This window comes from Hemiscyllium ocellatum, chromosome 6 (genome assembly GCF_020745735.1).
Source record: "Hemiscyllium ocellatum isolate sHemOce1 chromosome 6, sHemOce1.pat.X.cur, whole genome shotgun sequence".
NCBI lineage: Eukaryota > Metazoa > Chordata > Chondrichthyes > Orectolobiformes > Hemiscylliidae > Hemiscyllium > Hemiscyllium ocellatum.
Window position 1 is genome coordinate 77187495 of NC_083406.1, and position 24535 is coordinate 77212029.

General features: G+C 40.6%; 1 protein-coding gene across 4 annotated transcripts in view; it reads left to right on the forward strand.

Annotated features, from left to right (window-relative positions):
- LOC132816757 (glutamate receptor 4) overlaps positions 1-24535 on the forward strand; it is a 249369-nt gene that overhangs the window by 213750 nt on the left and 11084 nt on the right. For all 4 annotated transcript variants that reach the window (XM_060826672.1, XM_060826673.1, XM_060826674.1 and 1 more), the window contains one exon: positions 21692-21890. In XM_060826672.1, the coding sequence (XP_060682655.1) occupies positions 21692-21890 (199 nt within the window). The remainder of the gene's footprint in view (positions 1-21691; positions 21891-24535) is intronic.

Genomic DNA, 24535 nt, shown 5'->3' on the forward strand with positions numbered 1-24535 from the left:
GACAATATATCTCAACTAACTTTCCAACCTCAACTCAAATTAAGTCCTGGCCAGAGAGATCCTTGGTTGACCTTCCAGCCTTGCCACTAATTGAGACCTTTAATTGACCAATTTAGCACCGTAGCCTGCCACTGTTGGAGTTAAGTAGACAGCAGAAGGCTGGAAGAACACAGTAAGCCAAACAGCATCAGGAGGTGTAGAAGTTGACAATTTGGGTGTAACCCTCTATCAGGGCAGTTGGAGTTAACCCAGCCACAGGCAGGCCTGGCACCATGCAGCCATGACTTCCTCTGTAATTCTGCTGAGTGCACGAGCTATCAGCTGCTGATTGGTGTGTAGTTCTTGCTTTGTGGAACTTCAGTTCCTCATGGTTCTGACTGCAGGGAGGGTTCAGCTGCCGCTTCACCACTGCCTGATCGGTGTATGGCTTCAGTGTCTTCCTTAGAAAAACCAACATGGGTCTCTCACTGGCTCTAAAGCCCATAGTGTGGGTGAGGAACTCAATTGTGACAGTGTATAATCTTCGCAGAGCAGTGGTCAATTTGTTGAGTTATGTTGGTGAATTTAATTGGATAAATGCTGGACCTGATTGATGCACTTTGAATACTGAATGAATTTGTGACCACTAAAGCACAAAGTATTCATCCATCCCATAAATGCAATGATTGGACGAACTATATGGCTGATGCCTGCTGCTAAAAGACTTGGAAATGTTTAGAAAAACCTTAAGTTTTTAGTGACGTAAGAAAGGAAACCAATAGAATTAGAATTGGAATAGAAAAGACTGATCTAGATCCAACCAGGAAAATGTACCTTTGTGACTGCTATCAGTAACCTTCACAGTAAGAGTTCTTAATACCTGCAATGTTCCTCCAATGGTCGCTGTGGGGGCAAAATCTCAGGAGGTATTCTGGCTACTTTAAAGAGTGTAATTTCATTCTCTGTAATAGGATAAGCTGAATTGCCTCACCCTGCTTATCTTTTTATCTTTCCAATCCAATCTTGCCATGATTTACAAAATGGCCAAGTAACAACTTGGCAATTTTTGCCAAGTAACAAAAATGTCAGTTTTTTAATATATGGATACAAGGTGGCTCTTAAGTTAGAATCATATATGTTCAGACCAGTTTTTGAGGGAACAGCCATGATGCATATACCTTCAGGTTTTTCACCATTCATACGCTCGTCCAAGTGGAAGTAAAACTAGGCAGTTAACATCTGGGAGATGGAAGCTGCATACTGCAGCTGTGGCTCAATACATGTCCTCACACAACACACATTAAAGCTGAGTTACAATATAATAAGGTCCACACTCAGACCAGGACAGTGATTGAGTTTTGGCTGTACTCAAACAGCAGTTCAGTAATCATCTTCCTTCTGTAGGCTGCTTCATGAATGACCTTGGAAAGGTCATCAACATTTTGCAGTATGCTGCTCAAAATTGCCATTGACAGTTACATCAGCACTCAGTTCACTGACGATCAGGTAGCACCAGGGATTAGGAATATAAGATGTGCTACTGGCAGCAAGAGTATTTGGCATCTTTTGATTGATAGCTTCTTGTCTGAACTAATGCAATTGAGCATTTGTCTTTTATTGGCTGCAATGATATAATCCAATCTGTTAGCTTATTGTTTTCCTACTTCCTCCCTGTAACCAGTAAGGTGCTATCTCTTGATTTATCAAAAATGGCAAGAGTAGCCTAATGATTTCATTAGTCGGAGTTAATAGGTGTAACTCAAAACTTAAGAATAAATAAAAATAGATTTATTTAACTTGCATATGCATGTCCATGTATCTGCTGTTAGTGTCTTTGCACCATGTATGTATTTTATTATGATATGTAAAATTATGGCTAATCCTATGCAAAGGTTTATATGTTGTAGCGTGGAAGTATTGGTGTTGTATGAATGGATGAAATTAATTTACTTTCAATAATAGCTTTGGTCCACTTTTGAATACCAGAAATCAACATTGGCATTAGTCTGAAACCATGGTACCTTGATTCATTGATATCGCTGTCACCTCTGAGACAAAAGATCATAGCTTCAAATCATACCCCTAGATTTGAACATATAATCTAGATTGCTGTGTAATCTCATGCAGCACAAAAGGAGATTTCATTGACACAAGTGCTGCCATTTATTTGGATGGCAAGCTAAACTGTGACACTGTTGGCCCTTTCAGATGAGATTAAAAGAGCCAATGACATGAATTCCATAATGAACGCTATGGAAAGCAAATTCTTTGGTTGTTTATTTCATTGCAGTTTGTGGAACCTTGTGTGTAAAATGATCTATGAACTGACAGTAACTGCACTTCAAAAGTAAATCAATGGCTGCAGAGAGCTTTGGGAGGATTTGAGGATATTTAAGACACAACAGCAATCCAAGTTCTTTCATTATTTACCAAGTTAACAAGGGAACTAGTCAGTGGTTATCATGGAAAAAAAGACTGGGAATTGCAAAATATATATCTCAGAATGCTAAAAAAATCTCAGAAAAGGTCCTATTAAAGAAAAAGAATAACATATTTAACGTATATTTATATCAGTGATAGTCACAGGTGAGGTGCCGGAAGACTGGAGGTTGGCAAACATGGTGCCACTGCTTAAGGAGGGCGGTAAAGACAAGTCAGGAACTATAGACCGGTGAGCCTGATGTCGGTGGTGGGCAAGTTGTTGGAGGGAATCCTAAGGGACAGGATGTACATGAATTTGGAAAGGCAAAGACTGATTCGGGATAGTCAATATGGCTTTGTGCGTGGGAAATCATGTCTCACAAACTTGATTGAGTTTTTTGAAGAAGTAACAAAGAAGATTGATGAGGGCAGAGCACTAGATTTGATCTGTACAGACTTCAGTAAGGCGTTCGACAAGGTTCCCCATGGGAGACTGATTAGCAAGGTTAGATCTCGTGGAATACAGGGAGAACTAGCCATTTGGATACAGAACTGGCTCAAAGGTAGAAGACAGAGGGTGGTGATGGAAGGTTGTTTTTCAGACTGGAGGCCTGTGACCAGTGGAGTGCCACAAGGATTGGTGCTGGGCCCTTTACTTTTCGTCATTTACATAAATGATTTGGATGTGAGTATAAGAGGTACAGTTAGTAAGTTTGCAGATGACATCAAAATTAGAGGTGTAGTGGACAGTGAAGAGGATAACCTCAGATTACAGCAGGATCTGGACCAGATGAGCCAATGGGCTGAGAAGTGCTAGATGGAGTTTAATTCAGATAAATGAGAGGTGCTGCATTTTGGGAAAGCAAATCTTAGCAGGACTTATACACTTATTAGTAAGGTCCTAGGGAGTGTTGCTGAACAAAGAGACCTTGGAGTGCAGGTTCATAGCTCCTTGAAAGTGGAGTCACAGGTAGATAGGATAGTGAAGAAGGTGTTTGGTATGCTTTCCTTTATTGGTCAGAGTATTGAGTACAGGAGTTGGGAGGTCATGCTGAGGCTGTACAAGACATTGGTTAGGCCACTGTTGGAATATTGTGTGCAATTCTGGTCTGCTTCCTATCGGAAAGATGTTGTGAAACATGAAAGGGTTCAGAAAAGATTTACAAGGATGTTGCCAGGGTTGGAGGATCTGAGCTACAGGGAGAGGCTGAACAGGCTGGGGCTGTTTTCCCTGGAGTGTCGGAGGCTGAGGGGTGACCTTATAGAGGTTTACAAAATTATGAGGGGGATGGATAGAATAAATAGACAAAGTATTTTCCCTGGGGTGGGGGAGTCCAGAACTAGTGGGCATAGGTTTAGGGTGAGAGGGCAAAGATATAAAAGAGACCTAAGGGGCAACTTTTTCACACAGAGGGTGATACGTGTATGGAATGAACTGCTGGAGGATGTGGTGGCGGCTAGTACAATTTCAACATTTAAGAGGCATTTGGATGGGTATATGAATAGGAAGGGTTTGGAGGGATATGGGCTGGGTGCTGGCAGGTGGGACCTGATTGGGTTGGGATATCAGGTCGGCATGGACGGTCTGGACCGAAGGGTCTGTTTCCATGCTGTACATCTCTTTAACTCTATGTAAATGGATAGAAATTCAGAATAAAATTCTAAAACAATAATAAGAATCTCTGAGTCACATATAAGTAAGTTTTGAGGTTGACCTTTAAAGTTAATGTAAAACAATGGCTCTGCTGGCTGTCCAGCAGGACAAGATTAATAAGAAAGAGAGAAAATTGGAAATTTAGTTTGTGCGTAAGCTTCATCAAAAAGCACTCAGAAAATGTACTTTCCAAATCCATTGTATCAACAGTTGGCTTCCATTCTCAGACCCATCGTTGGTACTGGAATGGCCTCCTTTCGTATTATTCTGACTGTATGAACTTAGGTGATTTTTCTTCTTAGCTCAACCTAATGCGGTCACAAAATCACCAGAGTAGCTCTGCTGACTGCCCAGATTTACTGTGAGGAAGCCAGAATCATTATTAGGTTCAGAACATGTTTAAATGTTCTCAGTTGCTGTGGTTACCGGGTATTTTACAAAGAAAAATACTTAATGTGACGGATAACAAAATAATGGCCCATAGAGACCTATGCCTCTTGATTCAGGTCGATACACTCCTGCCCAGTCTCAGTGCTGAGGGATCACCTCTCAGTTAGAGTGACGTACTGAGGGATTGCCTCACAATCAGGGGAATATACAGAGGGATCACCTCACAGTCAGAGCAAAATATTGAAGGATCACCTCACAGTCACAGGGATATACTGACAGTCATTTTACAGTCAGACGGATATGCTGAGGGATCACCTCACAGTCAGAGCGACACACTGAGGGATCACTTACTTGACATAATGGACTACAAAGCGAAGTTGAACAGAATTGTGGACACCAGTACATCCTTACCCAATGAGTTCAAAGCATTCTATGCTCGCTTTGAACAAAGGTCAGAGAGATGATGTCACCTATCCCGTCAGCTTTGGGTGCACCTGTTCCCTCAGTCACTGCCATATACGTCAGATTGGCCTTCTTGAGGGTAAATTCACAGAAAGCAACCGACATGGATAGCGTCTCCAGCCATGCACTCAGATCCAGTGTAGACCAGCTGGCAGGAGTACTCACAGACATCTTTAATCTTTCCTTCCTGTGACCTAAAGCCCCACCTGCTTCAAGGAGACCACCATCATCCCTGTGCCAAAAAAAATCATACAGCATGCCTCAGTGATTAATGCCTGGTGGCTGTGACATCCATAATTATTAAGTCATGGCTCACATCAACTCCAGCCTACTGAATTGCCTTGATCCCTTCCAATTCACCTACCTGCACAACAGATCCAAAGCAGAACCATCTCCCTGGCCTTACACTCATCCCTGGAACATCTAGATAGCAAAGATAACCTATGCTATGGTCCTACTTATTGACTACTTCAGCTCCATTTTCAACATGATAATTCCAAACAAACTCATCTCTACAACTCAAGAACTAGATTGCAGCTCTGCACTCTGTAACAGGATCCTTGCCTTCCTGACCAATAGGCCGCAATAAATAACAATAGGCAACAACACCTCCTCTAAATAATCTTAAACACCAGTGCCCTGCAAGGTTGCGTATTCAGTCTCCAATAATACATCTTATACTCGTGACTGTATGGCTAAATTCCATCCCAACTCCATTTACAAGTTTGCCAATGAAACCATCATTGTTGGTCAGATCTCAATAACAATAAGACAGAATACAGGAAAGAGATTGAGTGTTTAGTGGCATGGTTTAAAGACAATAATCTCTCTATCAATGTCAGCAAAAACAAAAAAAGCTCTTTACTGACTCTAGGGCATGCTTCAGTCTGAATCAGTGGTCAAAATGGTTGTGAGTGTCAAATTTCGGAGAGTGATGATCACCAACAATATGTCCTGGTCTAAGTTAAGGAAATGCAGCTAAGAACTCTTACCAATTTTTATCGATGCACCATAGAAAGCATCCTACCTGACTACATTACACATGGTGTGGCAGCTGTCCTTCAAGACCACAAGAAACTACGGAGAGTTATGAACACATCCCAGTCCATCACACAAACCAACCTTCCATCCATTGGCTCCGTTTATACTTCCCACTGCGTCAGGAAAGTAGCCAACATAATCAAAGACCCCTCCCTCCCCAGTTATACTCTCTTCCACCCTCTTTGCTTGGGCAGAAGATATAAAAAAATTGATTACACATACAAACGATTCAAGAATAGCTTCTTCCCTGCTGTTATCAGACTTTTAAACTGAACTCTCAAACGTTAATGTTGATCTCTCTCTCTCTCTCTCTGCACCATCTCTGTGAATATAACATTATATTCTGCACTCTGTTATGCTGTCATGATGCATTTTGCAAGGTACGGTCTACTTGCAGAGCACGCAAAACAACACTTTTCACTGTATCTCAGTACATATAACAATAATGAATCAAACTCAAACACAAACTCATCTCACAGAGGGACACACTGAGTCATCACTTTACAGTCAGAGGGACATACTGGGGATCACTTCACAGTCAGAAGGTCAGTGCTGAGGGATCACCTCACAATCAGAGGGTCAATGCTGAGGGATTACCTTATAATCAGTGAGTTGGTGCTGAGGAATCACATCATAGTCAGACATTTGGTACTGAGGTCTCATCTCAGTCAGAGGGTCAGTGCTGAGGGATCACCACACTGTTCAAGGTCAGTGCAAAGGCTCGCCACATGCTAAGTCAACCTAGTAGATCAGATGTGTGATCAGATGGCGGGGGGGGGGGGCGGGATGGCAGTGGTGGGTGGCGTATGATGGAACTTTGGATGAGCTGGCTGCAGTCACAGAGTAATAAAAGCTAAAATGTTCTATACATTTCTTCAGGACTGCGGGTCAAACCATTAAATATCTAACTACTGGTAATAGGAAATTGCAAATGTGTCCCAATGGTAGAAGCGGTAAACCAGTTTGCATTTTAAGCTACCTCCCACTGGGAATGGGATTCTGATTGGATAGATTTTGCAGCAGCTGGTTATTCCACTTGTCAAGTTACCACCCTCTCTGCAAAAATGGACATGATCCCATTAGTTAATTCATAAATGTAAATGAACTATCAATAATCAGTCTTGACACTTCTATTTTTCACAAAAAAGAATCAATTCTTATTCCCATTGAGAAATGGCATTAATGACAACTTAGTGTTTCTGTTTTGTCTTTCTCAGGGATGATGGTCATGTTTTATTTGTATAACTATATAAAGGTTATTTTGTAAGATTCAAATTAATGGTGTGTGCAGCTTCTGGTTTTGTCACAGAAAATACATTTAACCCATTATCCTATGATAGCACATTTCTAAACCAGGCATGTAGCAATTGAAGTTATTTTGGAAGATTATCTTGAAATTGTTTTAGTTTATGACATAAGCTAAAGATGTTCCCAAGGGCATTACGCAGTATGCCTTTACAGCTTACAAATCATAATAAGTTGCTTTCACTAAATGTTCATTCAAGTGAAGCTAGAATTGTAGAATAGTACAGCACAGAGTAATATTATTTAGTCCATCAAATCTATATGTCTATTTAATAAAACATTACAGTTAATACTGTTGCTCTGTTCTTTCCCCATAACCCCACAAATACTTTCTTCTTCGATTACTTATCCAATCCCGTTCTGAAAGCTACTTTTGAATTTGTCTCTGCCACACCATCAGGCATGCATCAGACATCTCAACCATTGATCGCATCATTTTTTACCTCATGTTGCCTCTGGCTATTTTGTCAATCACCTTAAATCTGTGCCCTCATAATATTGACTCTGCAGCCATGAGGAACAGTTTCTCATTATTTACTGCATCTCAGCATTTCTATCAAATCTTCTCTTACCTTCCTATTCTAAGCAGAACAGCCACAGCTTTTCCAGTCTATTTACGCAATAGTAAACCCTCATCTGTGGTACAATTCTATTAAGTCTCTTCTGTACACTTTCGAAAACAATTGCTTCTTTCTCAAAATGTGGTGGCCAAAGGATATGTAACAACCCTATTCTGATTAAACAAATTTGTTTAAGTTTAGGCTTTCCTGGTCTTTAACAGGCTTGCAATCTGGGTGAACCTTTATGAGCTATCACGTGACACTGACAAAGTGCAGTGTACACAGCGGCACTGTGCCACATGCCGCTGTGGGTGGCACAGTGGCACAGTGGGTGGCACGGTAGCACAGTGGGCGGCACGGTTGCACAGTGGTTAGCACTGCTGCCTCACAGCGCCAGAGACCCGGGTTCAATTCCCGACTCAGGCTACTGACTGTGTGGAGTTTGCATGATCCCCCCGTGTCTGCGTGGGTTTCCTCCGGGTGCTCTGGTTTCCTCCCACAGTCCAAAGATGTGCGGGTCAGGTGAATCGGCCATGCTAAATTGCCCGTAGTGTTAGATAAGGGGTAAATGTAGGGGTATGGGTGGGTTGCGCTTCGGCGGGTCGGTGTGGACTTGTTGGGCCGAAGGGCCTGTTTCCACACTGTAAGTAATCTAATCTAATCTAATCTAATCACAGGATTGTTGCTCCATTTTGTTCAAAGCACAGTAAATTATGGATGGATACATTTGTAATTTTCTAACGAGCCACTTTCTACCTGCCAGCCAGTTTCAATCTCTGTCAGCTAAACATTTGAACACCAATGCAGTCTCAGTCCCAAAACATTTTGCTCTGGGTTTTACTGCATTATTCTCCACTCAAGCAAGCATTGATAACGAGAGGGTGTGCACTTAAAGTAAATGGAGCAAAAGTGACGTGAAGAAAACAATGAGGAGTAGAGTCTGGAATGCACAACCTAAGACTGTAATGGAGGCAGGTTTGATCAAGGCATTCAAAAAGAAAGTAGATGGTTCCTTGAAAAGGAAGAATGTGCTGAGTCATTGAGAGAAATCAGGAGAATAGCAGTGTGAGATGCTCATTTGGGTAACCAGCATAGACATGATGGGCCAAGTGGCCTTTGTAATGGTTGTAATAATGTCAGCAAGGTGGACCTCAGAGAATATGAGTTCTCTGATTGGGGCTATTAACTTGGTCCAATCAGGGAGCTGTGGCTGACAGATATAGACAGGAGTGTCAGGGGTTGTGTTCTGAGAGGTGGCTCTGAAGAAGCCTGACCAGTGTCAAGTGCTATGCACAGGTAAATAAAGGGTGACTTGGCAATGGGATACCAGTCTGTCGGGAGTTATTTCAATTTCCTTTGTCATTCAAACAATTCTGTGATTCTATGGGACAAACCTGGGCCAAGATTTAACTATTCAGGGATTCTAGACATTTTGGAAGATGGAAGAAATGAAAATGAGATGGACTGGTTACATTGATAAAGGAATAATCAGTGACAGTGGTGAGAAATGATCTTGGCTCAGAAGATCAAGATGTCGAATCAATTTGCGTGGAGTTAAGAAATAAGTCATTGGTGGGAGTTGTTTGTGGGTCCCTTAATTGTAGCTATACAGTAAGTCAGAGTACGTAGATTTGTGGGTAACTCCAATCTTCAAATCAATTGAACAAATCAAATTAGCAAAGGTAGCCTGGAGGATTTTCTTTTCATTCATTCGCTGAATGTGGGTGTCATTGGTTAGACCAGCCTTTATTGACCATCTCTTCAGCGTGCAGTTAAGAATCAACAACATTGATGTGGGTTTGCAGTCACAGGTAGGCCAGACCAGGTAAAGACAGCAACTTACTTTCCTAAAGAACATTAGTGAACCAGATGGGTTTTTCCGACAATCAGCAATGGTTTCTTAATTCCAGATTTTGACTGAATTCAAATTTCACTATCTGTCACAACAGGATTTGAACTCAAGTTCTTCGAACATTACCTGGATCTCTCAATGAATAGTCCAGCAATAATACCACTATGCCATTGCCTCCCCTTGAACAAGTTCACAGATTGTATTCAGGACAGTTTCTTAGAACAATTTGTTCTAGAATCTAGCAGAATCCACCCCATTTTGCATCTAGTAATATGTAATGGGACAAGATTAATTTAAAAACCCACAGTAAAGGATGCTCTATGCAAGAGTAGAATAAAATTGTAGAATATCCTATTTAATTTGAGAGTAAGAAATGTGTGTTTGTAACTAATGTCTTAAGTAAAGGCACATGCAAAAATATGAAGAGTCGCCTAATGCGGTTGGGTAAATAAGTTAAAAGTTAAGACATTAGAGAAACAGTAACAGATATTTAAGGAAATATTTCTTAACTCTCAGAAAATATGTATCCCATTAAGGAAGGAAGATTCTACCAGAAAGGTGCACCATCTGAGTCCAGAATAGGAGTTTAAGGATGGGAACAAATAATACCAGGTGCAGAATCAGGCATTCTTAAAACTGATGTGTCAGTCTGATGAAGCCAGAAACATTTGGATTAAATCTAAGCTCTGTGGTCCTCCCATACTGACGTGAATGGTGGTGGATAATTAAACAATTGAACAATTTGTGGTAGCATAGTGGCTCATTGGTTAGCAATGTTGCCTCACAGCACCAGGGATCTAGGCATCTGTGTGGAGTTTGCACAGTCTCCTCGTGTCTGTGTGGGGGTGCTCCAGTTTCCTCCCACAGGCCAAAGATGTGCTAGCTGGATGGATTAGCCACGGGAAATGCAGGGCTGCAGGGATGGGGTTGGGACTGGGTGGGATGCTCTTCAGAGAGTTGGAGTGGACTCAATGGGCTGAATGGCCTGCTTCCACACTGTAATGATTCTATGAACTCACTGGAGGTGGTGGTGCCACAATATTCCCATCTTCAATGATGGGGAGCACAGCCCATCAGTGCAAATGATAGAGCTAAAACATTTGCCGGCATCTTCTGCCAAAAGTGCCAAGTGAACAATTCATCTCAGCCTCCTTTGGATATCCCGAGAATTATTTATGCCAGCCTTCAGCAAATTTGATTCACTCTATGTGATATCAAAAAAAAACAGTTGAAGGTGCTAGATTCTGCAAAGACCATAGACCATAGACTCTGACAATATTCAAACAATAATGCTGAAGACCTTTTTCTTGAGAATGAACAGCACTCCTTGCCAAGTTTTTTTCTGTACAACTACAATTCTGGTATCCACTCAGCAATATGGAAAGTTGCCCAGGTACATCCTGGTCACAAAACGCAGAACAGTTCCAACCTGGCCAACACATTCATGTGATGTGGGTATCTCTGGCTGAGCCAGTGTTGTTTGCCCATCCGTAAATGCCATTGAGAAGCCAACTCTTAATTATCAGTTGCCATCAGTAATATCATCAAGCAACACTTATTCACTGAAGCTTAGTTTGGGTTCTGCCAGACCCTGCTCAGCTCCTGACCACATTACATTCACTCAAATATGGGCAAACAACTGAACTCAAGAGGTGAGGGTGCATGCCCTCGATATCAATTTGATCAAGTGCATCAAGGAGCCCTGGCAAAACTAGGGTCACAGAATCATAGAGATGTACAGCACGAAAACAAACCCTTCGGTCCAAACTCATCCATGCCGACCAGATATCCTAAATTAAACTAGTCCCATTTGCCAGCACTTGGCCCATATCCGACTAAACCCTTTCTTTTCATATACCTACTGTTGGGAACCATTATTAAGGTTAAGTAGTTTTAGGATACTTTATTGTTAGGTAGTGCTCACGTAAGGTAGTATTAGCAAGTCTGGAACTTGTTAGCTTCACTAGGCAGCATTAAGCCATTGTCTTATACTAAGAGCTGATGGCACAGACTGAAGAGGCCCCAGAGAGGGTGAGAGATAACAGGACATTGGAGCCGTGTCAAAATGCACGTAGCTCAAACTGAGGTAATAGAACGTTATCAGGTAAGAACCAATGACATACTAGAATACTGCATCTTACCAAATAAGGATGTAACTCTGGAATGTGAGAGAGCAAAAAGTCAGACAAATTAGAATACAGGCAGAACGCGCCTTCTCCAGTGAGCTAGACACCTCACTGTACAGTGTACGATTCTCTCTCATTAAAACTGCTTATACTTTTAATCAGACCTGGTGTCTCTCTCCTCCAAACGAACACGGAGACAGAAGTCCTGTCCCAACACTATCCAGATGCCTCTTAAATGTTGTAATTTACTAGCCTCCTCCACTTCCTCTGACATGCACCACCCTCTGCTTGAAACAGTTGCCCCTTAGGTCCCCTTTAAATCTTTCCCATTTCACCCTATTAGGGTGTCCCTCTAGTTCTGGACTCCCCCACCCCAGGGACAAGACCTTGGCTATTCACCCTAGCCATGGCCCTCATGATATAAAATGGGAAAACCCTCTGAAAGTTGGAGATAATTTTAATAATATGATTAATTCAAGGACATCACTGCAGAAGATCCTCAGAATAGAGGCCTGAGCCCAGCCATCTTCAGCTATTTTTTAATTGATCTCTCCTTAAGCATAAGGTGAGAATTCAAATGATTACCACTGATTGCATAATGTTCAGCATCATTTATGACTTCTCAGGTCCTGAAGTTATCTGTGTTCAAATCAGCAAAACCTGGACATCATTCAGGTTAGACTTATAGCTGGCAAATTATATTCATACTGCACAGATGCCAGGCAATGGCCATATCCAACAGGATAGAATCCAACCAGACCTTAACATACAATGGCACTATCATCACTGGACATTCCTGATGAAGGGCTTATGCCCAAAACATGGATTTTCCTGCTCCTCGGATGCTGCCTGACCTGCTGTGCTTTTCCAGCACCACACTTTTCAACTCTGATCTCCAGCATCTGCAGTCCTCACTTTCTGAAGAACCCACCTCCTAAATTCCATAAGTCAAATGGGAGGTAGGGGGTTATCCCCCCTTCTGAAGTCCTTTACTCCATACTATGAAATCACCAGTACAGAGCATATCAATCAGTGCAACTCCCAGTTAATGTGGCTACCCTTTATGAAGATACCTTCACGGGGTGGGGGTGGACTTGATGGGCTGAATGGCCTATTTTCACATTGTAGGGATTCTATGATTCTATGAGTAGATGTAGTATGTTTGGATTTTAAAAAGACACTTGATAAGTTGCCGCATAAATAATTGCTAGACAAGATGAGAGCTTATGGTGTTGGGGTTAGTGTATTCGATGGAGGACTGGTTAAGTAACAGGAAATACTATCAGGATTAGTGGGTCATTTTCAGGATGGTAAATTGAAGCTGGTTGAGTGACACAAAGAATAGTGTATCAGTATTAACTGTTCACAATTTGTGTCACTGTTTTGGATTAAAATGGCTTGCTTCCACATCGTAAGTACGTAATAATAAAGGATATTCTGTACTCCAAAACACCATCACATTGAAGCCAATTTTGCTGATGATATGAAAATAGGTGGGAAAGCAAGTTAAGAGGAGGACATATGTAACCTGGAAAAGGATGTAGGCAAAGTCAGGGGGCAAAATGTGGCAGTGGGGTGTAATGTGAGAAACTGAGGTTGTCCATTTTAGCAGGAAGAATAAAAAAGTAGGATAGTATTTAAATGGAGACTGACTTGCATAATGATATAGTACAATCTGAATATTCTTATACAAAACATCAGCATACAGTAATCACAAGAAATTAGGAGGTAAATGGCATGTTGTCTTTATTGCAAGACAAGTAAAGTATAAATTATTGTTATAGTTGAATAGGGCATTGGTGAGACCATACCTAAAGCATTATATAAAGTTTCAGTCACCTTACTTAAGGAGGAATTGATTTGCATTGAAAACAGTTCAAAGAAGCTATGAGACTGATTTCTGGAATGAGGTATTTGTCTTACAAAGCAAGTTTATGCATATTGGACCTGTATTCATTGTGGGTTTAGAAAAATAAGGGCTGGGATTATTGAAACATATAAGATTTTGAGGGGATTTGACAGGGTAGATGTTGAGAGGATGTTTCTTATGGGCGAATCTAGAACTAGTGACAGAATTTCAAACCAAGTGATTTCCCACTTAGACAGATATGATGAGGAATTTCTTTTTCAGAGATTCAGTAGTGTTTGGAATTTACTTCCCAGGGAGCAATAGAGGCTCAAGTATTAAATATGATTGTTGATTGACAACAGAGTTTAGGTTTTTTATTCGGGGGGAGGGGGGAATCGTGGGAAACAGCAAAGTGGCGGTGTGGCCACAATTGGATCAGCCATGATTTTATTGAATGACTGAGCAGACGCTGGGACCCAAATGGTCTACTATTGCTCGTATTTCTGATACTCTTAAGTGAGAGAAGTTAGTGTTGGGGAGTGAAACTCTTTTCTATTTACGGTAGGCAATGTCAACATTGAGCAAGTTTCAGTAATGCTTATTGTCAGTTTTACTTAGAAAGAAGTACTTTCCCTTTCCAATCCTGACAACTTGCTTTTAAACACTTATTCTGCATCAGATCATTACTATTTTGTGTTGCCATTAATGTATTACACCGGTGTTAGAGAACGACTGAAAGCAATCTTGTTAGAAGTTATTTCAGCTTGGAAATCACTATCAGTGATATTTTGTGCAAACACTTTAAGGATGTGTTAAGTTTCTCTCTTTGCTATTTTGACAAAGGCATTAACACCGCTTCTGTTGAAATAACAAAAAAAATTGACATGATCACTAAGTATTTATACAGTAACAGTGCCAACATCTAGATGAACATGTTTTAAAGTCTTTCAAAATAAATAAATTGCCAACTGTGTTTGCACTATGTGCAATTAACAACTTTTAAATCATGAATATACTTCATTATAAGACAAGGAAGCAAAATATAAAGACGATATGTGTGTCATTCAGGGGTATATGTCACAATGAGTCACTAAGTTGTTCATTAATCAAACCACAAAGCTCTGTAAATGGCTGTCAGCCCAGGCTCCTCTTCATGAAAAGTGCAGCTGGAACACTTGTTTGTATTAGCACCCATTGAACATACATCTGTGTTCGTTCTGAGTCAGATTTCTACCAAAATATAGAACACCACGTGACTATGGGACATCACTGTCACATTCATAGCCTTAGAAATGCCTTATCTGAAAGCAGACAGCTTTATTTAAATTTGATGTGTGTTTTGTGAGTTGATATTTAAGGCTATTGAAAAATCAACAGCATTTGTTAGTGTAGCTTCCAGACACTAGGGTTTAATTTGAAGTGTTTTTTTTTACACTGCTTCCTGCCTCTTGGAAAATTTCCAGTTTTGAATGTGAGCCATAAATCCCCAGTCAGTTATCCAAAGTATAGAATTTCAGCCAAATAGCAGTAAATTTGACAATGCTGCCATGTTTATTCAAGTCCCTGTTTGAAATGCACACAATCACTCTACTATGCTTTTAGTCCTTTCTCATCTCCATACTTCATTGATTACAGGCATAGTTACTCAAGAACATTTGTTGTGAGCCACAATCTCAAACATTCGGGTTTCCAATGAATAAGGATGCTCCTTCAAAAATCAAATGAAATTATCTTTCTGAACCCTTCTACCAGATTTTCATCTTACTCAGCTTCAGAAGGCTCCTCAAAATCTATTCTTAGATTTCATCTTTTTTCTCACATCCTCTTGATTTGCTCATAATTATTCTAATTTCCACACAGTTCCTATATTTTCACCACCTTGTGGTGTCATTGAGAGATTTTTCCATGTTCAAGGTGCTGTAACAGCGGCCATTTTATTAATGTGAACTTGTGTCTGTCGCTAAGGAGAGCTGATATTAATTTTGAAAAATTGAGGACTATATTTTTGTGGCCTGAGTAGTGTTGAAGTGGAAAGATGTATTTGTTGTAAAACATTCGTATTCCATTTGACTACTATATCTTGCTGCATCACATGGCACCTGGACAGTCTTCCAACTCATGTATGCTTCTGAACTGACGTGTGTTCGAAAAGAAAGTGTACTTTTGCCACTCAACAATAATCGGTGTTCCAGTTCTAGTTATGGATTTTTATATTAGTAGGTAGATGCATATCATGGGCCATTAAACCAACATAAGTCATAAATAGAAGCCTTTATTTCATAAAATCATGTAACAAAAGAGACCAGCCACTCTTTTCCAGTTAGTCCTAATTCTATGTTTTACCCCCATTACTCAGAAAAAATTATCCTTGCAAATTCTTTTTGAATACTGCTATTGAATCTGTATTGAAAAACTATCTTTTTCAGGAGTTCATTCTGATCAGTAACAATTCATTGCACATACATCTTTTCTTCATAAACTCTATAATTCTTTTGCCAATTACCTTCAATCCTTTCTGCCAGTGGAAATAGTTGTTCTTTATCCACTTGATTGAAACCTTTAAAAATTATGAATAATTTTGCTGATCAGTTAAATAGTAATGTGTCAGTCTCACGTCTGTCGTCTGCAAGGTGTTAGAAAGGATTCTGAGGGATAGGATTTATGATCATCTGGAAGAGCATGGCTTGATTAAAGGCAGTCAGCACAGATTTGTGAGGGGCAGATCATGCCTCACAAATCTTATAGAGTTCTTTGAGGATGTTACTAGACAAGTTGATAAGGGTTGAGCGGTGGATGTGGTGTATATGGACTTCAGTAAGGCATTTGATCAGGTCCCCGTGGTAGGCTCGTTCAGAAGGTCAAGAGGAATGGGACACAGGGAAATGTAGTTGTCTGGATACAGAATTGGCTGGTAGACAGAAGACAGCGAGTGGTAGTGGAAGGAAAATATTCTGCCTGGACATCAGTGGTGAGTGGTGTTTCATAGGGCTCTGTTCTTGGGCCTCTACTCTTTGTAATTTTTATTGACTTGAATGAGGAGATTGAAGGATGGGTTAGCAAGTTTGCAGAATACACAAAGGTTGGAGGTGTTGTTGACAGTATAGACGACTGTTGTAGGCTGCAGCGTGACATTGACATGATGCAGAGATGGGCTGAGAGATGGCAGATGGAGTTCAACCTGGATAAAGGCGAAGTGAAGCATTTTGGAAGGTCAAACTTGAAAGTTGAGTACAGGATTAAAGACAGGATCCTTGGCAGTGTGCAGGAACAATGGGATCTTGGTGTGCAGGTACATAGATCCCTTAAAATTGCCACCCAAGTGGACAGGGTTGTTAAGAAAGCCTATGGTGTTTTGGCTTTCATTAACAGGGGGATTGAGTTTAAGAGCCGTGAGATCTTGCTGCAGCTCTATAAAACTTTGGTTAGACTGCACTTGGAATACTGTGTCCAGTTGTGGTCGACCTATTTAAGGAAAGATGTGGATGCTTTGGAGAGAGTTCAGAGGAGGTTTACCAGGACGCAGCCTGGAATGGAGGGCTTATCTTACGAACAGAGGTTGACTGAGCTCAGACTTTTTTCATTGGGAAAAAGAAGGAAGAGAAGGGACCTAATTGAGGTGTACAAGATAATGAGAGGCATAGATAGAGTTGATAGCCAGAGACTTTTTCCCAGGGCAGAAATTGTTAACACGAAGGGTCATAGTTTTAAGCTGTTTGGTGGAAAGTATAGAGGGGATGTCAGAGGCGGGTTCTTTATGCAGAAAGTTGTGGGAGTATGGAATGCGTTGCCAGCAGCAGTTGTGGAAGTGAGGTCATTTGGGATATTTAAGAGACTGCTGGACATGCATATGGTCACAGAAATTTGAGAGTTCGTACATTAGGTTTACCTCGCATGAGGATCAATGGTTGGCTGAAAGGCCTGTTCTGTGCTGTACTGTTCTATGTTCCATGTTCTATATTATGCTGTGGTTTTTAAGTTTAATTATGAATGTTTTGGGCATTAATGCTGTTTGAAGGATCGGTGCAAACTTGATGGGCCAAATGGCCTCTTTCTGCACTGTATGGATTCTATGATTCATTGTCAAATAACTCACTGCTGCTTACTGATCAAGTGAATATCAAGATTACCAAGACCTTGACCTGGATCCCAGGCCTTGGACTTCCCTCTGAAGTGTGGGGAATTTGAACTTTGACAACTTTTGTCCTCAAGCATTATTGCACAAATGGCAACCACACAATGTTCTTGATGAAGGGCTTATGCCCGAAATGTGGATTCTGTAGCTCCTCGGATGCTGCCTGACCTGCTGTGCTTTTCCAGCACCACACTCTCAACCCCCAGCCACACAGTGTCTGTTGATTTGAGCTAGTAAGTGCCCCCCCCCACTCAACTCCTGATAACTCCCAATTCCCCTGCCTCAGCCACTAACACTGCAGCAAACACATCATTAGGATCGTGAAGGCCTGTCCTCGACAAAATCGACTTCCAGGAGTCGGCTTCACAATCCCAAATGGGAACCTGGCACCTAATTCCCACCACTGAAAGGGAAAATCCAGTCTTGGGAGTCTAAAGTAATAGGAGCAGTATCCAAATCTTCCAAGGAAGTCCATACGATATGGACAGTCCATTCAGAGACTTAGGGTGAGACCTAATACTGTCAGCAAATAGAAGCTATTGGTGTGGACCATTGTACGATCTCATGTAGCCATGGGTTCTGTAATATTCCACACTTTAATGGATCATTTTATTTATAAAGAACCACAGATTTAATGGTGTTTCTGTTGCAGAATTAAGTCCACTGATGCAAGAATACATTGAAACACACTTTGATTGTCTCCATCAACTTTAGCATTCCTGACAGAAAGAATAAAGGTAGTAGCTTTGCCAATATTTCTGTCAAAAAGGTTTTCACTCAGACCCTGTTTCTTAAATCCAACTAAAAATTTCTACATATACTAATTTTATCAAATATGGCTTGAGTAGCAGTGTGTTCTGTATTAGCACATTATATTGAAGTTGACCTTAAGCTGATATTAGCAACAGGAGGAAAGCAATCCTTTAAAAAACCTGAGATCACTTTGTTACAAAGTATGTGAATTGCAAATATTTCATTGTATGGCTGTATGTGTGCACTTAAAGATGATTGTACTGACAATGCACCATGAAAATGTTATTTTCGCTTCAATTACTGCTTTGCATTAGTAGCAACGTTGGTTTAGCAATATAAGGAATGTTGGTGAAAAGATGCCAAAATCAAAGTATTACTTTTAACTGCTGTTTTACAATGATCAGGGTAGAGCTTGCCGAAATAATTTTCTACGGTAAGAATGCTTTTTACAGTCTGATATGCAAAATATTCCTGTGCTGCTTTAAGGAAATGTTACTATTTGTAGTGATTGTACATGTGGTGTCTGTTATTTTGTTCTCTGTACATTCATTGTCTCAATAAATTAATACTTACCATGCCTTCACGTTTTGGTTTCTTGTATCATTACCTTTTGCTGTCTTCTGTCTTTCTCTCCCTCCATTCTTGTGATTGTGGTGTGATTTTTGCATTACAGTTTAATTTCCCAGTTTTCACTAACTAAGTAAATGCCATCATTAATGTCTGATTACTCTGTTACCAGGAGAGTTGCATTTTAAAGCAGCAGTGTCCTGTTTCATTGATCATTGCCGCTGATTACAACTTTCTCTCATTAAATGATCTGGACACTTGCATTACCTTTTGAATTCTGCACACAGCTTGTTTGTTGCTTTCGTTCAGCTCAGTGTACTAAGAACATTATTAATGTAACAATACAATATACGAACTGATATCGTTATTATAAAAATGTTTCCTTCTCTCGGAGAGAAATATTTCAATGTTGATGATTTAAATCACCTTTTTAAGGTAAATTCTTTGGCAAGTTGCATTGACCATCTGAGAATTGGCAGCCTAATTATGTCCACTGTAAGGATGCTGCAAGTTATTTCAGAAACCCGCATCAATTTGTTGGCCATGTCCACAAACATGATATAAATTCAAGTTAATAATATTCCAGTTTGATATTTTTAATGGCAGCAAGATGCCACTCTAATCTTGCAGACTTTAAACCATTTTTTATCCATAATAGCCCAAATATGAAAGTTTGCAGTATCCAAAGATAGTTAGACTGTTTAGTGAATAAAAGAGCAGTTTTCCCAGTTTGTTTTCTTACAAACATGAGCAGTCTGCGGTTGCACCAACTAATTTGCCGCACTTGACTGTTTAAAGTAGCGTGTAAGTGACAGAAAATATGCAATAAAGTTCCTTGACTTTACATGTCTTGATTTAATGGTGCCATGAGCTGAAAATGTGTTGCTGGAAAAGCGCAGCAGGTCAGGCAGCATCCAAGGAGCAGGAGAATCGATGGTTCAGGAAGAAGGGCTCATGCCCAAAACGTCAATTCTCCTGCTCCTTGGATGCTGCCTGACCTGCTGCGCTTTTCCAGCAACACATTTTCAGCTCTGATCTCCAGCATCTGCAGTCCTCACTTTCTCCTTAATGGTGCCATGAGCCTGGTTTCCAATTGAAATACCTGTATTAGCGAGTTTTGAGAAGATTTGTAGCTCAGGTTGAGGGTCTGGACGTAGGTTTGCTCTTTGAGCTGGAAGGTTCATTTTCAGATGTTTCATCACCATACTAGGTAACACCTTCAGTGAGCCTTTGGATGAAACACAGCTGATGATTCCTGCTTTCTATTTATATGTTTTGGTTTCTTTGGATTGGTAATGTCATTTCCTGTGGTGATGTCATTTTCTGTTGCTTTTCTCAGGGGGCTGGTAAATGGGGTCCAAGTCAATGTGTTTGTTGAAAGAGTTCCTTTGGAATGCCATGCTTCTAGGAATTCTCATGAGTGTCTCTGTTTGGCTTGTCCTAGGATGGATGTGTTGTCCCAGTCGAAGTGATGTCCTTCCCTATATGTATGTAAGGATACTAGTGAGAGAGGCTCATGTTGTTCTGCGGCTAGTTGATGTTCATGTATCCTGGTGGCTAGTTTTCTGCCCATTTGTCCAATGTAGTGTTTGTTACAGTTCTTGCACGGTATTTTATAAATGACATTAGTTTTGAATACATGAACATCAACTAGCCACATAACGAAATGACCTTCTCTCACTAGTATCCTTACGTACAGATAAGGAAAGACACCACTTCGACCGAGACAACACATCCATCCTAGGACAAGCGAAACAGAAACACATACGAGAATTCCTAGAAGCATGGCATTCCAACCGGAACTCTATCAATAAACACATTGACTTGGACCCCATTTACCCCCCTGAGAAAAATAACAGGAAATTACATCACCACAGGAAATGACATTACCAACCCAAAGAAACCTAAACATATAAATAGAAAGCAGGAATCATCAGCTGTGCTTCATCTGAAGGCTCACTGAAGATGTTACCTAGTATGGTGACGAAATGTCTGAAAATGAACCTTCCAGCTCAGCGAGCAAACCTACATCCCAAAATACCTGTATATTTACAAAATACAAATCTCATAAAGTGGATTATTCATCTTTACTATGATTTTCAAAACATTTTCATAGGCGGCAAGGCAATGTAAACCACAATGCCATCATTACACCCTGTATAATTGGCTGGTTGTCAGATGACTTAGGAGAAGAAAAATGCAGGGACTGGAGGCAACACAACTTTATTTGATTGAATGCTGCTTGCCATTAGATTTGATAGAAATTGGAATCATATCACTTTATATTCTTTTCCCCATGTATTCTCACCAGAATAACAGATGTTACAGGCAGTACCAGGTAGCTTGAGTCACTGTTCCTGTGAACAAAACAACCTGTCCAAAGCTACTGCATTGAGCTGAAGGAGAAAGCAGAGGTGTTTTAAATAAGGGTTTGTTAAGTAGAAATTGAATTTTAAGGAGTTGCAATGTAATGTAGGGAGATAAAATATTTTTCATTGTGACAGCGTATGATGCAAAGAGTTGTAATTTGTTGAATTAGATGCGTGATTCTTCCTGTCCAGAATATTATTTAAAAGCTATACTTTTCTTTAAATATTTAGATCACTATCTGGACGCATTGTCGGAGGAGTGTGGTGGTTCTTCACCCTGATTATAATTTCTTCCTACACGGCAAATCTTGCTGCTTTCCTGACTGTAGAGAGAATGGTGTCACCTATAGAGAGTGCTGAAGATCTTTCAAAGCAAACTGAAATTGCGTACGGAACACTGGACTCAGGTTCTACAAAAGAATTTTTCAGAGTAAGCCTCTCTATGTCTGACAGGGTTAGGTATTCTGCATTAACAAAGCAAATCCATATTCAGTCAAATCAAACACAGAGGGTTCATGTGCAGTCAGCTTGGAATTGAAGAAAGTGGAAAGATGCAACAATGGCTACTGGTTGAAATGATCAAATTCTCCATATTACACAATGTTTCCTCTGTTGCTGAAAGTGGAGTGAAAATTGCTGTTTGTAGAGATCAGCAAGCCAGCATTGAATAGTAGAGATATAAGAAGGCATGAATATTCTGAAGATGCATCCAATTATCTTTGAAGGTTAAGGAGTGTTTTGTAGAACTTCACTAGTTGTTATAGAGACTATGATAAGATTAAGTGTTCTTGATATGTGGAAGGAATAGGCTTAAATGGATTAAAAAATACAAGGGTTCTGCTGAGTCAAACAGAATAATGCTTCCATATATCCGGCATTCAGAAATATTGTCACACTTAGTTTCCTGTAATATTTGTCCTTTTGATTTGGTAGTCTATTTTTCTTCTTGACCTGACTGTCGTTCATTGTGCTCACTTTTTTATGGTATCTTTTGCTTATTAACGAGAATATTCTGACTGGAGGGTGAAATGGAGCATCTCTGTACATTGAAATGCTGGCCAAAACAAAGTTGAGAGTGTGATGCTGGAAAAGCACAGCTGGTCAAGTGGCATCCGAGGAGCAGGAGAATCAACATTTCAGGCATCAGGAATGAGGCTTGTGGGCTGGGGACTGAGAGATAAATGGGATGGGGGTGGTGGTGGGGGGGGGGGGGGGAGGGAAAGTAGCTAAGAATGCGATAGGTGGGGCGGTTTGGTGGCTCAGTGGTTAACAGTGTTGCCTCAAGTCACCAGGAACCCGGGTTCGATTTCAGCCTTGGGCAACTGTCTGAGTGGAGTTTGCGCATTCTCCCTATGTCTATGTGGGTTTCCTCCAGGTGCTCTGGTTTCCTCCCACAATCCAAAAATGTGCAAGTCAGGTGAATTGGCCATGCTAAATTGCCCATAGTGTGAGGTGCATTAGTCAGAGGTAAATATGGGGACTGGGTCTGGATGGGTCACTCTTTGGAGTGGACCTGTTGGGCCGAAGGGCCTGCTTTCATACTTTAGGTAATCTCATCTAATGAGGTGCGGGATAAAGTGATAGGTCGGAGAGGAGGGTGGAGCAGACAGATGGGAAAGGTGATGGACAGGTCAAGAGGGCGGTGCTGAGTTGGAGGCTTGGGACTGGGATAATGCCTGACTGGGACATTATCCCAGTCCCAAGCCTCGAACTTGGCAACGCCCTCTTGATCTGTCCATCACCTTTCCCATCTAGCTGCTCCACCCTCCTCTCCAATTTATCACATTCTCCCCCACTTTTGCCAACTATCGTATTCTCAGCTACCTTTCCCCAACTGCACCCCCTCTCCCATTTATCTCTCAGCACCCCGGCCCACAAGCCTCATTCCTGATGAAGGGCTTATGCCCAAAACATCGATTCTCCTGCTCCTTGGATGCTGCCTGACCTGCTGCGCTTTTCCAGCACCGTACTCTTGACTCTGACCTCCAGCATCTGCAGTCCTCATTTTCTCCTAGTGGCCTCAATAAAGACTGGTAAAATTTGTAGTAACTTAAATAAAGTGAAGCTTGTCTGCTATTTATAAAACAGGCTCTCAGACAGTTGAGATTTACTCTTTTATTGGTCTCCCATGCAGGAAGGTAGAATAATATCTTAGCAACAAAGATTAAAAATAGGAAGAATTACTGTGTGAACTTGTTTGCATGGAAATTACAGAGAAGTAAGAGAATTATAGTAATGTTAATTAGAGAGTAGGTTATAATAGGGTAATTAATTATCTAAATAGAGACAGGAATAGCAGTAAAGTGCAGAAAGGAACAAAACTTCTGAGAGTGTGTTCAGATTTTTTTTCATCTATTTTTGATAGATCTGGGAGTGAAGTGGGCCAATTGTCAACTGGAGAACATTTAGAGAACAGTGAACACGATATGAAAGGTTTAGCTATGGAAAAGACAAGAAATATTTCAGATTAAGAATAACTAACTAGGTATGCCAACTTCAATGGTGTATGAAAGAACCTGGCCCAAATATGTTGGAATCAAAATTGGAATTTAAGGTTGGCAGACAAAATAATAACCAAACAGTGGGCTACTGTTGAAGAGAGATGCTTTAGGTATACTTCAAGGTATACTTCCATGAGGGAAACACAGGGCAAGAACATTCAGAGCTCCTTTGGATATTGAAAGAGTTGGAGAGCAAAATAATGAAGAAAGAAATGTGCCTATGACAGGTATCAGGTAGAAATTACAACTGAGAACTAATCAGAGGGGAATTGGAGAAGCAAAAAAGAAAAACAAAGAGGTTGTGTAAAAATAGATTGGCAGCTAACATAAACGTTTCTATAGGCATACAAATATGAGAAGATTGTAGCCAATTTGGCAACAAAGGACATTTGAGACTAAAACAGAAAGCATATCTAACATAGGAAATTAATACTTTGTCTCCGTCTTTAGCAAGGAAGAAAAATGACAGAAAAGAGTGGTTAGTTCAGATATTTGAAGAATTTAAAATTGACAAAGAGGTGGTATGTGATAGATTGTTTGTTTGATAATGCATTGGTACTGGAGGGCATGCATC